The sequence below is a fragment of the Leptodactylus fuscus genome, chromosome 1 (assembly GCF_031893055.1).
Source record: "Leptodactylus fuscus isolate aLepFus1 chromosome 1, aLepFus1.hap2, whole genome shotgun sequence".
NCBI lineage: Eukaryota > Metazoa > Chordata > Amphibia > Anura > Leptodactylidae > Leptodactylus > Leptodactylus fuscus.
The window spans coordinates 160,217,714-160,235,059 of NC_134265.1; the positions used below are offsets into that span (position 1 = coordinate 160,217,714).

The 17,346-nt window shown below is 40.9% G+C and overlaps 1 protein-coding gene across 37 annotated transcripts in view; it reads right to left on the minus strand.

The window, feature by feature from the left end:
• The window catches only part of PTPRD (protein tyrosine phosphatase receptor type D), a 1,471,303-nt gene that overhangs the window by 87,964 nt on the left and 1,365,993 nt on the right, over nt 1-17,346 (minus strand). For 16 of the 37 annotated variants that reach the window (XM_075278421.1, XM_075278474.1, XM_075278585.1 and 13 more), the window contains 5 exons: nt 16,023-16,140; nt 9,322-9,909; nt 8,861-8,961; nt 6,795-7,054; nt 4,386-4,476 (listed from right to left, as the gene is read on the minus strand). In XM_075278421.1, coding sequence (XP_075134522.1) covers nt 4,386-4,476; nt 6,795-7,054; nt 8,861-8,961; nt 9,322-9,909; nt 16,023-16,140 — 1,158 coding nt within the window. The remainder of the gene's footprint in view (nt 1-4,385; nt 4,477-6,794; nt 7,055-8,860; nt 8,962-9,321; nt 9,910-16,022; nt 16,141-17,346) is intronic. The other 21 variants (XM_075278482.1, XM_075278466.1, XM_075278451.1 and 18 more) reach the window with 3 other exon arrangements.

Consider the following 17,346-nt stretch of genomic DNA (forward strand, 5'->3'; position numbering starts at 1 on the left):
GCAAGAAGGTGGAAACACTCAAGCTTAAGCTTGTGTTCTGAGACATAAAGACTTGGATCTGTTTTCAAACTAATCCAATCCAACAAGGCCAGGCCCCACTGACTTTAATGTGGTCTGTCAAGGCCTTGGTACTTTCAAAGGCAAGAACAGCATTGCAGTCTGTTTTTGCTTTCAAACATCCTCCAAAGGAAAAAAATAAAGGTACTGCAGACTTTCTTCACTTCTTTATGAACATAATATAATCCAAAAAATGCCATTATGTAAACATGCGTCCTCCCTTCCCTTTTCACTTGGATATGTACAGGTATGTGTGTCATGAATTGAGCAGCCTTTCATTATATGATAGGAAAAAATGATATGACATCACAAAATGATATGCTGTCTGTTCTGCAAGTATCTATGTGCAGCCACCCAGTGGATGTGTTGAGTACTGCATACTTTCAAAGCATTTGTTATCATGTTTCGATATTCTATCATAGACAATCAGTAAGGGATTTACTTCATGAATAAATAAACTGAAATAGTCTCAATTTTAAGAACCACTCATCTTCATCAATAAGATCAGTAAAAATATATATGTATAGGGATAAGGTGCTACATTGTAGCCAGTTACTCCAAACTATACTCCGAATTGTTTAAGGGCAGTGAGAGACATCACAATGATAGTCGCCAATCCCCACCAACACCTATCAAAATCAATGGAATAGCAGAGTCCCACTAAATCTCCCTATCTAAAATTGCCTGTTCCTCTCACGTTTTTATGTATACATTTCATAAAGGGACCCATTTAGAGACTTAGTAGGCTATAAATCCTATGAGTTGTATTTCAACATTGATACATTCGAACAGTCATACATACTGGCAGCATAGCTGTATGCTATCAAATGGCACAGCCTAAGCACTCCCACTATAGATTGGTCCAATGAAGGGACCAATCTGGTCCCAGACAGCCACTGCCTCATCAAAAGCCTGCCCTCTAATAGTCAGGGTCGGACTGGCCTACCGGGGAATCGGTGAATCCCCCGCTAGACCCCGACCCCCGTTTGTTAATTCCTCATTTACCCATGACAGATGCATTGTTCAGGGGCCCGAACGGGATCCTGAGCAATGCATTTGCCTCAACACACAGGGGCCCCCATTAGCTAATGGAGAAGCTGTACACGGTGCCATCCCGATATATAGGAAAAGTATATATATAGGAGGACACCAGGTAAAGCTTCAGCATTAGCTAATGGCCGCTTGTAATCCTCTCACTTATCTGCTGTAGTGATTCTGCTTTCTTCCCTGTCCATGCTGCCTGAACTTCTCCCCTCCCCCCTCCTCCTCATAAACTTTTGCCTCATCTCTCACATCAGAGCGTGTGGGAAGACAGGGACAGTCTGCTCTGATGCTTCGCTTCTGACAAAGGTGAGTATATTCTTTTGGTAAAATATGTATATTTAATATGTATATATGTGTACACTTGTTTAAAGTATGTGTCTTGTGTACTGTGTGAGTATTGTGTGTTTGTATACAGGTATGTGTGAGTATATACAGTATGCTACAATAATGTGTATGGGTGAGTGTATGTATATATGTGAGTATATATAGTATTCATACATTCATAGAAGTATATATATGATATATATGGTATATGAATGTATGAATGTATATAAATGTATATGTGTGAGTATATATGCTATGATGTATATGTGAAAGTATATATAGTATATGTATACGGCCTGGTTCACATCTGCGTTTGGTAATCCGTTCGGGGAGTCTACATGGGCACTCCCCTGAACGGATTACCAAAAGCATTAGCAAGTGTTGTGCAGTGATAGCACACCGACCCCATAGACTATAATGGGGTCCGTGTGGTGTCTGCACTAATCATGTGGACAGGAAAGTAGATCATGAAGTACTTTTCTGTCCGCATGTTCTCTGCAGACACTGCACGGAAAGAACATGGACCCCATTACAGTCTATGGGGTCCGTGTGCTTTCACTGCACACCGTTTGCTAATGTTGCAAAGAACAAAGTAGTCAGCGGCACTACTGCGACAACGCTCGTATTCACAATCTTGTGTCAGTATTGGCAAAACTTCCGGCTGTAACAGCCAAAAAACCATGGAATAGATTAAATCCCAGGGTGGTGCTCACTGTGAAAAAACCTAGACAGACAGTGACATATCGATGTGAAATGTAGAAAACAGGTCACTCACCCACCACGGGATACATAAAACATTCGTTTTTATTTCATCCTCTTTAAAAAAAGGTCAAACCTTGACCATTGGGGTACAAAAGACGGAATGATGCAAGAAACAAACAGCGACGATCGTTTCGTGCTTAGTGCACTTCGTCAGGCTTCAAGATTTAGTGCATGAACCGTAAAGTTGAGTGTACATGCCCCAGCTTTATTGGTGCTAAAAGCTAAGGCGAGTACACCCAACTTCTGATGACACATAGGCATGCTGTATTAACAGACTAGTCTCACATACACTCACCGGCCACTTTATTAGGTACACCTGTCCAACTACTCGTTAACACTTAATTTCTAATCAGCCAATCACATGGCGGCAACTCAGTGCATTTAGGCATGTAGACATGGTCAAGACAATCTCCTGCAGTTCAAACCGAGCATCAGTATGGGGAAGAAAGGTGATTTGAGTGCCTTTGAACGTGGCATGGTTGTTGGTGCCAGAAGGGCTGGTCTGAGTATTTCAGAAACTGCTGATCTACTGGGATTTTCACGCACAACCATCTCTAGGGTTTACAGAGAATGGTCCGAAAAAGAAAAAACATCCAGTGAGCGGCAGTTCTGTGGGCGGAAATGCGTTGTTGATGCCAGAGGTCAGAGGAGAATGGCCAGACTGGTTCGAGCTGATAGAAAGGCAACAGTGACTCAAATAGCCACCCGTTACAACCAAGGTAGCCAGAAGAGCATCTCTGAACGCACAGTACGTCGAACTTTGAGGCAGATGGGCTACAGCAGCAGAAGACCACACCGGGTGCCACTCCTTTCAGCTAAGAACAGGAAACTGAGGCTACAATTTGCACAAGCTCATCAAAATTGGACAATTGAAGATTGGAAAAACGTTGCCTGGTCTGATGAGTCTCGATTTCTGCTGCGACATTCAGATGGTAGGGTCAGAATTTGGCATCAACAACATGAAAGCATGGATCCATCCTGCCTTGTATCAACGGTTCAGGCTGGTGGTGGTGGTGTCATGGTGTGGGGAATATTTTCTTGGCACTCTTTGGGCCCCTTGGTATCAATTGAGCATCGTTGCAACGCCAAAGCCTACCTGAGTATTGTTGCTGACCATGTCCATCCCTTTATGACCACAATGTACCCAACATCTGATGGCTACTTTCAGCAGGATAATGCGCCATGTCATAAAGCTGGAATCATCTCAGATTGGTTTCTTGAACATGACAATGAGTTCACTGTACTCCAATGGCCTCCACAGTCACCAGATCTCAATCCAATAGAGCATCTTTGGGATGTGGTGGAACGGGAGATTCGCATCATGGATGTGCAGCCGACAAATCTGCGGCAACTGTGTGATGCCATCATGTCAATATGGACCAAAATCTCTGAGGAATGCTTCCAGCACCTTGTTGAATCTATGCCAAGAAGAATTGAGGCAGTTCTGAAGGCAAAAGGGGGTCCAACTCGTTACTAGCATGGTGTACCTAATAAAGTGGCCGGTGAGTGTATATTGCCTATCGGTTTTAAACGCAATGTACAGTATAGTAAAACAGGTGACAATGTGTAACATAAAGTAGTAACAATACAATGTAGTGAGCCTACGTTACCTCAATATAACAGGCTAAACCAAGAAGGACAGACTGAGCCACTGGGGGCAAACATCCAAACTGCTCAGCCATGTTTGTTTCATTAACTACCCTTTTAAGTAGGACACAGACATAGCAAGAAATGTTAGGCGATGTTAAAAGAACCACGAGGTATAGGTCAAAAGTTAAACTGCATTGCAAATTGCAATTTAGCATTTGTTTCAGATTTAGCAAATGCTTCTAATGAAGGCGACCTTTAATAGGGTTCATATCCATAGAGATTAAGCCATTGCTGTATAATCATTTCACCTCTTTGAACTTTCACATCTTTCTTTGCACTGAGCAAAGACTAAAATATTTATTACAAAGTGAAGAGATCAGGCAGTTTTTTTGGTGCTTTAATTTAAGTAATTAAACATTCTGTCCCCGCAGGCGGGGAACGCAAATGATTTGTTCAATCTGCGATTCATGCTGACATTACGTATAAATTGGCTATGGAAAACAGAAACTGCCCTTTCTCTTTACTACATTGGTAGAAAAGAAGCGCTGAAAAAGACCTGGGTATTGGTTGACAATAGTGCACGAAACCAGCGTATTATCCTATATTACCTCATCTAATTCCATCTCATCTGGGCTCTCCCAGGGCTTAATAAACTTTCCACGTGACTTCTTCAAAGGGACAATGACAATGTAATAGCCTCTGTAAAATAGAAAAGGCTAATTAGAATACAAAAACATACTAAGATCAAAGCATATTTATATTCAGGTTTCATTCAAATATCTATACACGGCCTAAACTGAGCTCATGATCATTACTTTATGAGATATGAAAAATTTGCATGCTGAATTCATTATCATAAGTTAATTTTGTGAATTAATTACGGCATTGGTAGTTCTTCCGCTACACTACACCTTTAATGGCATCCTTTTGTATAAGGAACAATATTTCATACTACAGCGCAGACAGCTACTCATTAATTCTAAAATGAAGTCAACCATCACTGCAGCCAAGAACATGCCTACTAATGTTTATCAGTCAGTATTCGCTGTTTGCTCATCTTGCCTTTAGTCCTCAAAGTCTCGAAATATTAAGCGTGTCATATATCATTTTTGGCTAATAATTATTTTTCATTCGACCAAAAAGCAATAGTGTTCTAGAGATTTAAAAAGATCATATATATACACACACACATATATATATATATATATATATATATATATATATTCAATTGTGATGTTGTTGTTGCCAAATTGCCCAAATATATACTATATCAAGAACACAACACTGTTCCAGCAATACACTGCGGCTTCTCTTACAGTATATACGGAAATACATTGTAAATTATAAAAACGTGACTCTAGCCAAATTTGTGGAGTTCATACAACATTTATATATATATATATATATATATATATATATATATATATATATGTGTGTGTGTGTGTGTGTGTGTAAATATATAGCAGCACTGCTATGTTTGTACCTATGAGGCTGCTAGTACACAAAATGAAGAAATAAATAAATTAATCAGCTGGTAGGAGAATCATACTCCACCCCTCCCTTCTCCATAGATTTCTATGTTTATAGCTGAATATGGAGAATCTTATATAAACCAGCAGCCAGATTATGGATAAGGAACAGGAGAACAGCTTAATACGTGGGGAGGGAAACAGTTAACCTTTATAAGAGATATGACAAAGTTTCTAATTTTCACCTGAAAAGTTGTTTAGAACGGAAGGTATGCTTTAATATTTTATACTTGGTTTAATAAAAGCATACATTGTTGCATAGTCACTATTTTAGGCATTTCAGAAAGTTTATCATGAAACAGGGATCATTTTTACACATAAGCTGAGCTAGAGTTGGAGGTTCTGTGTATGGACCTCACAACCCTGGCTAGGCAGTCAGTCAATAAACCTAGTAAATGGTTTAGGACTGTAGGAGAAATCTGGTCTGCTGTATTTGAAGCATGTTTATAAAGATATTGCACTGGTTTTAATTAGAGCATAATGTGGTTGAATTACACATCCTAACTATATACATTTCCCTTGAATTCATTTGGAGTCCCAGAGATAGATGACTCTTTGGTTGTAGCGTTCCATCTAAAGGTTTTGCCATGTTACTGTCAGATGGGCTCACACTATTTTAGCAAAATGTATGTTAAGAAGGATCTCATTTTCATGTACGTATATATACAATGGGCTCTTAAAGTTATTAGAGTGCTGTTTTTGCGTTTGCAGCAGGGCAGTAACTTGAGGGAGTGCAGAGGGTGCCATTGCACCTAGTCCTAGGAGCCTTATGGGGGCCATATGATGTCTCTTCCCTATATGAGGAGACCAGTACTATAATCAATACATCATAGTTGGGGGCTTGGTATAGATTCTGTACTGGGGCACGAGATCTTCATGTTAAACCTCGGGTTTGCAGTAATAATTATTATATTTGAGTCATTTACAAAGGAATTGGAGTTGGAAAAACAGAGAGGTCAAGGTCTGTTATAGACTCCACAACCCAGCGAGGACTAGGCAGTCAGCCAATAATCCTAGTAAATGTTTTTGGACTGTGATAGAAAGCAGTTTATGAAGATATTGTCAGTGCCACAGTACAGTACAATGTAGCAGTGCTAACCACTACAAAATATATTCATTTTCCTGGGAGAACCAAAAAATTGCATGAGGTAAAGACTCTCAGTTAGACAATAACAAGGTATCACATAACTGCACATCCCTTATCTATGGATGGTTAACAATACACAACAATATACTACTAATAAACCAAACCACTCATATTGTCATAGGGTCTCATTTTTCAAAACTGTCTAACAGAAAAATTGGACTTGGTGCTTATAGAAACCAATTACAGTGCAGCTTCCATTTTTCTAGAGAAGATCAAAAATCATCTAGGTTGGTTTTTCTTTGTATCTAGTACAACTTCTCGGTTTTGATAAATGAGGTCCATAGCCCGAAACAGGTACACGGAAACACAATTTATAATAAGATATGAGGGATAAGACTTACTTTATTTTTTCACTGGCAGGAACTTCAGGCAACTCCACAGTTATCATGCCATCTGAATTGGTCTTCCCAATAAAAACTGGCTTAGTCCGGAGAACATCTGGTGCAGTTTTTGCTGCCACCCTGTGCTGCAGTCCACCTGCACTATTTCCTCTATTAGTCAGGACAAAGGAGTATAAGGTTTCTGGTTTTAGATTGATGATCAGCTTCTGTGTGGCACGACCGTCGACTTCAGCAGCCTTTTTCCCATCATCATACAGAATCTTGTAAGGCAGAAAACATGAACAATGAGGTTTCTAATATGGTATTCAGGTCAGTTGTTACATAAAGCAGACAACAGGAAATAATTGTCCTCATTTATAGGGTGGACCACTGTAAAAAAGAGTTGTCATGTGTAGTGGTGACTACTACGGCGCTCCAATTGATGCAGAAAGGTTATCACAAAACGTTATTTGGGAATTTGTAATAAAGTTTTGTAATAACCTTTATGCATCAATTGGAGTGCAGTAGTAGTTACTATTATATATTATACTATTACTATTCCCACTAATTGGGGATTATTGGATTTATGGGGTGCATATCTTTTTCTAAAAAAAAGTAACTAAAGAGAATATAGGCAATCCTTCACGTATAAATGTTGTTTAGAAGTCTTATTTAATTTCATTATGAAATGCTGCCACCTTGTTAACCTGTTTATCTTGCAGGATAGCTCTGTCAGGTCTATCTTAAAAACAGCCATTGATGGAGGGGCACATTGTACAAGATGTAGCCCTGCTTATCAGAACCTGCTACTGAAATATATAGACCTGCATCAGTTTCCTAGTCATGTAGGACCTGCATCCAAGAAAGAAATTGGACTATTTTAGAGAAGATATACTGTATATATAAAGTTATCAACCCCATTAAAGCAATTGTCACCACAATATATGTGATAAATGTCTTATTGCTGGTGGTCCCATTCCTGGAACCACCACTGATCACCAGACTGGGAGTTCCATTACTTCTAATGGCATAATGAAAGTGAAGATGAGTTTCAATTCAGTGGCAGTATGCACACTCAAATATAATTCCAGGGCTCGTTGACATCTGCGCCCGGTCTCCGTTCTGCAGGTTTCCGTTTCTTGCACAAAACAGAGGTAGGAGACGGAAACCTGCAGAACTCTTTCATACCCATTCATTAGAATGGGTTTGAAAGATGTCCAGCCGTGAGCGGTGGTGAGCGTTTTATGCTCTCCGGCGCAAAACCGTTTTTTTAAAAACTGGACACAGGGTCAGACATGCAGTACTCTGTGTCCGATTTAAAAAAACGGTTTTGCAGCGCAGAGCATAAAAACGCTCACCGCCGCTCACGGCCGGACCCGATCTGACAGGTTTCCGTCTTCTGCATGCAAAAGACGGAAACCACAGAACGGACTGCCAAACGCTAGGGTGAACCCAGCATAATTCTGTCTTTATCCCAGTTGTTTTAAGGAGGAAAGGAGTGCTTTGAATCCCTATTCTAGTGGTCAGTGGGGATCTCAACAGTTGACCCCCCAAAAATCAGACATTTATCATGTATCTTGTGGTGATGTACATCCATTGTGAAAAAATGCCTTAAAAAAGTGCTACAGTGAATGAAAGTAGCAAGACACGTTTGGACCAAATACAGTACAATAATATAGGAGACAAGAGAAACGACAAATTCAGAAGAAGGATCACTGTATCTGTCTAAATACTTAAGTGATAGCTATAACAATGGTTTAGATGAGCCAATAAATAGTGTTCAGTCAAAGTTATAGGATAAAATACAGTACGCAGAACACCATATTATACAGAATAATCAGGTAGGAAGAGGTTATAAGTCTTACAGATGTCTTCACATACTGCCAAACTCTTGTGCACATGCCAGTCTAGTAGATATAATATACTAGATATACTATAGTCATCAAGTGATAGTTTACTGTGCTGTTATTTCTGAGAATACTACTATTGAATAATTTAGAATAACATGGAATATAGAAAGTATAATAATACAAACTAATTTGGTTTGTACCGTATTTCTTTGCATGAAATCAAGAAAAATAACCTACTTTAAAAGGCAATGCGGAGTTGTAGTTTTCTGGAATCTCCCATGAAAGCAATACTGATGTCTTCATCACAGCTTTTACATGAAAATTTTTTGCGAACACTGCTGGAAAAGTAAGAAAATTGCATTTGCACTATTCTTTAAACCATTACATCTATCTTATCTTGGACCTTTTTAACTTCATTTCTACAGCTCCGAGATGAGATGATGGAAAAGTTGGATTATGAGGGCCCTGTACTCTGCTCCTTGTTGCTCCAGATTATTTAGCTTACCTGAAAGTGTTATGCAGGAACTAGTGAGACTAAAACCAACCGAGAGCTTTCAGAATACATACAAGGTTCATGTACATTACCTTATCCAACAAAAAGTGAGCTGTGCCATCAGGGAAAGCAACCATTTCTGCACCCTGATTTCCCAAGAAAAGATATTCCTCTAAGGAGAAAGCCTTAAGTAGACAAATCCTACCTTGATCTACTGGCAGCGTCCTGAATTGGACACTTGGACTTAAAGGACCAGGACCCTTGCTGGTATGAGCACGTATTTTAACATCATAAAAGGTATCAGGTTTTAACGCAGTGAGAGTCACGGTTGTGTCAGCTGGAACAATAGGAACTTCAAAAGGATTATTTGGGTTGTTGATATCCTTGTACAAGAGGGTATATTTTGTGATTACACCATTTCTTTCGGCTAGGATGGGAGGTTGCCATGTTATTTGCACTGATGTTGATGACATGCTGTCAAAGTGAAGATTTTGAGGAAATCCAGTTGGTATCTCCTCTGGAATAGTAATTTCTTGGATGTTTTCCTCCCCAAAGCCCACTTTATTTCTGGCTGATAATTTGAAAACATATGAGGCTCCTTTGTGGATTTCTTTGGCAGTAAAGTGGTCTTCTTTTTCTGAGAACTCTAGAGTGGTGAGAATGTCTATATCTTTGCGACCATACTTTAAACGATAACCCACGATTGGGCTAAAGGTTTCTACTGGTGGATGCCACTGAACAAGGACTGTGTTCATCTGAGTGGGGTTGATATAAAGACGAGGTCTACCTGGAACTGAAATAAATACGTCATTTTAATGTACTGCTTATAATTTCTTAAATTTCAATCCCATATACAGTATGTGACTGTGAGAATACATGCTATGTGCAGATGACAATGAACCCTACTAAAACTTGACCATCACAAAAACATTTTAAAAAGGACCTTTCATGTCCTCAGGCACATGTGGTTTTATATACCGCTAGAGAGCCAACAGTGTGCTGAATTCAGTGTGCTGAAAACTGTCGACTTTCCCTTTGTGTGCCCCAGGTGAAGAGCTATCGGTGTATTTACCGATATCTCTTTACTGACAGTACTGTGTGTAGTGCTATTCCTTACTGTCCAACCATGACGCTAAGCGGTGAGGAACATCCCACCCTTTCCCAGCATTATTCATTCATAGACTAGTACTGGGGGGAGTATTCCTCACCGCTCAGCATCATGGCTGGAAGGTAAAGAACGCCCCCTCACTGTATAGTGCTACACACAGTACTGTCAGGAGGGGCATTCCCAGATAGACTGTCAGGAATGCCCTTGTGACAGTGAAGTGCTATCGGTAACGGCACCAATAGCTCTTCTCCCAGGGCACATAACGGGAAAGCCTGCGCTGAAATCAGCGCACTGTTGGCTTTCTAGCCGTATATAAAACTGCATGTGCCCGACATGAAAGGTTCTTTTTAAGGTAAAAAGCTAATTGAAAAATGTGTCACTCTTTAGGTCCAGGCAACACCATAGTGTAATGATGAAGCACCTATTTGATCGCTTGGTCTTTAAGATTCTAATTAGATCAATACTGAACAGAGAGACACAACCTTTATAATGAAAACTGATAAGAAATTCTAATATTTGTATGTAGGTTCACAAACGGAAACCAAATCTAGACAACCTATAGTCTGGTATTCACCTCTGAAGTGTGTGCTTTGGAAAAGCAAGGATTAAAAGAACATTTTTAGGGGAATAATTATAGGTTATAGGAAGTGAGTGTTTGTGTTATGGTCTTCATAATTTTTCATAATTGGGACTGTCTTAGTCCTTTATTTTATCTTAATTTATGGCCTTTTAACAATCCGTCGACTTGCACTAGCCCTCGATTTCTGTATAGTTGATATTTTTTTCTAGTGTGAAGAATGGAAAAATCCGAAAAAAGGTATGCTTAGAGAAAATAATTCTAAGACATATTCTTGTTTTGTGTTCTAACTATTATTAAAGCCAATGGAGCATAAGCAAACCGAGGAGAGTCCAAAGAAATGGAATAATAACTCCTTCAGGTTTCTACTGAAGAGATTGCTAGAAGCTGTCACTAAATTATATATGTCATAAATTGCTTTTATTCTGGCGGCAGCCCTCACATTGATGACTATTTTTTTAACCTTGATTGGTGGTGCCTCTAAAGGAAATAAGAAATACAGCCAGACTTCCAAAAGAATTGAATCAGAAGAGAGCTTGGCTTATTAAAAAGAAATAACCTCCTCTACCTGCCGGCAAAGTGAAGTGTGTATCCTTGATATTTTGAGCCTAGTGTGCAGTGAAGTACATGCAGGTAGACCCTATTAAATAGAAATATTGGAGTGAAGCCACTTGTCTCTACACATCTGAAGGATCGCATGAATACCGGTGATACTTCAGTTATCTACTTAAAATAAAATATTTTACAACTCAAGCAATATGATGAACATAGTACAATCTTTCTCACACATGGAGTCTAAGTGGTACATGGACTTCAGTTTAATGCATAGCACTATTCTATAAGTAACAAAATAATGATATTGTTCACAATCCATCTAAAATTCATACTGAGGTCATTTTGATGTTTGGTAATGTTGCTTAGTGTTATGGAGAATGTTAGAATATAAAACTAAACACACTTAAGCTAATACTCCTAAGGACGTCCCAGGTGTGTTAGTATGCAGTGGCGGATCCAGGCTTTGCGGGGCCCTGGGCAATTGACTGTGGCGGGGCCTACTTACAAAAACCCGACATGTAGGTTTTAAACTAATTCAAATTTTAAGGTGTATGGACACCATAGAAGTAGGACTTCTCAGTTGGGAGACAGTGTGGAGAACTTCTAACATACAGGGCTTAGAGATGGGTGAATCGGCTCGTAATGGAAAAAAAAAAACACTCATAGTCACCTTCCATTACATTTCTAGGTCCTCCTTGCAGTGTCTGGCACTCTTCTGTGATGTCATCGGACCGGGTTCATTGCTGAGGTCTGTGTTTGGGCCTCAGAAGTGACCTGGGCACTCCAAGTGTCATGATGTGATGACACTTGGTGTGCCCATGTGCTAGTGGGTCAATCACAGGTCTCAGCCATGATCACTGGCCCAATTACTTCCCAGAAGAGCGCCAGACATCACAAGGAAAGTGCCAGATGCCACTAGAAAGCCCAAGAGAGATAATGGAAGGTAAGTATGAATATTTTTTTTTCTTTGTTTTACACCTCCCCCTGGCCTTCATCTCTTATACTCTTCAGACCCCAGTGTATAATAATGTCACTTTCCTAGGAGCCCTAAAGTACTCTATGCTATGTCTTAAGCCAATTTAAAGGGATTCTACCACTAAAACGCAGTTTTTTTCTGCTTTAGATGTCGGAATAACCTTTAGAGAGGCTATTCGTCTCTTACCCTTAGACGTGGTCTCCGCTGCGCTGTTCCTTAGAAATACTGTTTTTTACCGGTATGCTAATGAGTTCTCCATAGCAATGGGGGCGGGCCCCAACGCTCAAACGGCAATGGGGGCGTCTCCACTGCTGCCAGAGACCCTCCCTCCAGTGACGCCTTCTTCTTCACCTGCATCCTCTCCTTCTCTGTCGTCTTCCTTCTTCGTCAGCTCTGACGCCTGTGCAGTCGGCTCTGGCAGCGAGACACTGGTAGATCCGACTGTGCATGCCAGCCGGCGGCCATATTTTCAAGGAAGACAACAGAGAAGGGGAGGATGCAGGTGAAGAAAAAGGTATCACTGGAGGGTCTCGGGCAGCAGTGGGGACGCCCCCATCGCCATTTGAGCACTGGGACCCGCCCTCATTGCTGCGGAGAACTCATTAGCATACTGGTAAAAAACGGTATTTTTAAGGAAAGGCACGGCAGAGACCACGTCTAAAGGTAAGAGATGAGTAGCCTTTCTAAAGGCTATTCCAACGTCTAAAGCACACAAAACAGCGTTTTAGTGGTAGAATCCCTTTAAAGAGTGGTTCGTACCGAACTTGTTCATCTCAAAACGAACCCAAACACAAAGACCTAACAAAACGCAGGGCCCAGACCTAACAAAACGCAGGTTGGGTCGGTCGGCAGGGCAATTGCTGAGGGCCCCAGCACTTGCAGGGGCCCCCTGTCGGTCCTCTATCAGTAGCTGCAGCTTCCTGCGCTGGCTGCTCTCCATTAGCCGATGCTGCAGGTACACAGTGTGCTTTCGACATATACTTTCCCTATTAGGGAAAGTATATGTGTGAAACACACTGTATACCTGCAACATCAACTAACAGAGAGCAGCCAATGCAGGAAGCTGCAGCTACTGATAGAGGAAGCTCCACTCAGTGCTCTCAGGAAGCTCCTCCTCACTCCCCTTCTCTGGCTGCTCTCTGTCAACCAATGAGAGGGTGAGGAGAGCCCAGGAGGCAGAGCTTATCGCTATACAGAAGATGGACCCTGCCATCCTGCACACATGAGAGGGAGAAGAGAACGCTTCAGCAAAGTGAAAGTAAAGAAAGAACACACAGGTACAGGCTGGAGGGGGGAGGGGGGTTACTATACCTATTAATGTCAGGCATTTGGAGTTATTCATTTAGTTTTAGTAACTCCATGTGCCTCATATTAATAGCAACTAACCCCATCATGTCCCTCACATTAACCCCCTGTGTACTTCACCATAAGAGTTACTGATGTGTGAGATATATGGGGGTACTAATCATGAAGATACCTCATTATTACCTCCATGTCTCTCACATATCAGTAACTCTTATGTGAGGCACACAGGGGGTTAATGTGAAGGACATGATAGGGTTAATTGCTATTAATATGAGGCACATGGAGTATCTTAAGGGGGCATTCCCACTATCGTCAGTGTCCGCTGCTAATGTCGTTCAAAATCTTGCACGGACAGTAGCAGCGGACACTAGCTGTGTCCGTGACATTCTGCATTCATTTAAAGGGGCTCTATCAGCAAAATTATGCTAATAGAGCCCCACATATGCGTGAATAGCCTTTATAAAGGCCATTCAGGCACCGTAAATGTTATATTAAACCCCGGTTCCATTTTTAAATAAAAGCATTAAAACATATATGCTAATCGTACCTGAATGTGCACCATGGGAGGGGATGCATGATGCTACGTCATCTTCGGGCACGCCTGCCTCTTCTGTCTTCTTGTAGTGACGCCCTCTGGTTCCGTGTCTTCTTCCGTCTTCTTGTCTTCAAATCCCACGCCTGCGTAGTAGCGCTTCCCTCCAGAGCACTACTGCGCAGGCTCACTTGCCAGTCCCCGTAGAACTACACGAGTGTACTGCACGCTTGCGAACTACCATTAAGTTAAATGGCGAGTGAGCCTGCGCAGTAGCAATCCGAAGGGAAGCGCTACTACGCAGGCGCGAGATTTGAAGACCTCAAGCCGGAAGAAGACCAATAGGAAGCCAGCAGAAGAGACGGGACCAGAGGGCGTCGCTCCAAGAAGACAGAAGAGGCAGGCGTGCCCGAAGATGATCGTGCATCGTGCATCACCGCCCCCTGTGCACGTTCAGTAAGATTTGCATATATGTTTTTATGCTTTTATTTAAAAACGAGACCGGGGGTTAATATAACATTTATGGTGCCTGAATAGCCTTTTTAAAGGCTATTCACGCATATGTGGGGCTCTATTAGCATAATTTTGCTGATAGAGCCCCTTTAAATGGACATCGGGTGCATTGTTTTACACGCCGTGCCTGTCCTAAAGATGTCCGACTTTTCAAGCGGACAGAAAAAACCTACATGTCGGGTTTTTGTAAGTAGGCCCCGCCACAGTCAATTGCCCAGGGCCCCGCAAAGCCTGCATCCGCCACTGCACACTGGCACACCTGTGACGTCCTTAGGAGTATTACAAGGGCTGACATTTACTGCCAATACTATTTGTGTATGACATGTCAACTTTCCCTTGCAAAAACTGCATTTTCCAGGGACTCTCAGGAGCCATGTCAGTTCTCAAATTACAAGGGTTTTCTGAAATGAGACAAACTCTTTAATGACACTGAACCTATTACTAAAACTGATGACATTTCCACAAGTGTTAGAAATGTGTCAAGGCAGAAAATTAACTGTTTGCCATAAAATTTGCAATTTGCTGAGTTTATGAAAGGATAACTTAAGACTGTTAAATTCTCATTGTTAAGACGATGCAATGTGAAATGTTCTTTTAAGATATGTAAGTTATTGAGGATTTAAAATAAATATAACAGAAAAAACATAGATAGAAATATGTAAAAATCTGTAGAATATAGCAACCCAAGTTTAATAGTCATTTGAAAGCACCTTTCATCTACAACTTTAAGAGTAGCGCTTTTGAGGATTAAACACAATAATCAGAAGTATGCAAAGTATGAAAAGCCTCAATTAGTTATAGTGTCCGTAAAGGCTATAAGCAGTTAAATGGAGATTTATGCAAGTCATACACTTGTAAAAACAGGACTAGATTGAGACTGCAAATTTCGCATTATCAGAAACAATTCCATATGCACAAAAGCTCAATGAATTACGGGACACGTCAGAACGTATTTCCTTTACACCTTAACACTTTTGGCATGAGTAAGATACCGACATGACTCACAGGAAGAAACTAACCCTATGTCTCATCAATGAAGTATTTGCAGCTGCAGTGTTAAAACACATGCCTGACATTCCTAGATTTCATTTATACAGTGTCTCAGGCACCAGGTACTCTCTTATTCGCTGTTATAGATAAAAATCCATGAATCATAAAGACCTCAGATCACATTTCGTAGGGTTCAGCCATCTGTTCAACAAATTGGGTTCATTTCGTCCGGGATGGTAAACAAGTACATACTATAGATCAATATGACTGATGGATGTACTTTTTGGTAGATGGAGAAGGTCTAAATGTGACAGCTGCGTCTGACAAGGATTAAGTACTAAGAGGATCACCTGCACCACTTGTAGTCACAACTTTCGGCTTGCTCCGAGCACCATCGCCTTTTGTGGTGTAAGCTGTCACAGTGATGGCATATGCTGTTTCAGGCTGCAGTCCAGAGATGATCATTTCCTGAAATTAAGTGCAAAGGAAGGCAAAAGTCAGTCCAAAGTCAGTGAACCATTATATATCTGAACTTGCACTTATCTTTTATATCATTTTATCTACATAGAAATTATTTTTATTTCCTGCAAGGTAAACAATGATAGTGTCTGCATTAGCCCAACACATCCTTTATTACTATATATATTTTGTATGTTCTTGCACAGTACATATACAATATTAGAAGTATCTAGACTGCTTCCTATACTGGATTATTGATCAGATGTTTTTTCATTTGATATATTTATGAATGTATCTTGTTTAATCAGACATTTCTGTGTCAAACATAGAGGCTGCTGCCAATTGTACAGTCAGAACAACTGGAGTGGTATTCATAGTTGTAAAACACTAGATACTAAAATGTGAAATCTATACGGTGTATTGATACAACATTTCTAAAAGGTAAGGTGACAATTGGAGACTTCTGGGCGAGAAATGAATGTACAGAGCAATAATAGTCAAGAAACAATAGTCTCTGACAGAAATCTTGAAAATCGATTCAGCATTCAAGATTTAAGACACTTTAAAAATTTGTCTTGGTTTGCCATTGTTACAAGTACAACTGTAGAATGAAATAACAGTATCTTTGCATGCCTCTGATATGAAGTGGGTCTCTCAGGCCTGTTGTGAGGGCAATAGAGAAGAGGGAGACACCAAATGTGAAATATATACTGAGTAGAAGCAAAGCAGTGCTCAGCTCATCTGAAAGAGTGCACTTGATCCAGCCTCCTATAGACAGGCCAAACAAAGAGGTGATCCAGAACTTCATTAAAATCCATCATTTTATTAATAAGTCATTAAAGGAATTCAATCATTAAAAAGCAATTTTTTGTCCCTAACACGTCGGAATAGCCTTAAGAAAAGCTATTCTTCTCCTGCCGCTGTTCGGTAGAAATCCCAGTTTTCTTCTGTATGCAAATGAGTTATCTCGCAGCACTGGGGGCGGGCCCCAGTGCTCAAACAGCACTGGGGGCATCCCCAATGCTGCGAGAGAGATCTCCAGCGACACCTCTATCTTCGCCTTGAACGGCCTCTCTCTGCGTCTTCTTTTGGCGCTGGCTTCAAACTTCTAGGCATCTGCTGTCGGGCCTCAGGCAGAGCCGACCACGCATGCCCGCGGACCTTTTCCTGTGGCTGCTTACACAGTAGGCAGAGCCAACTGCGCATGCCTATAAG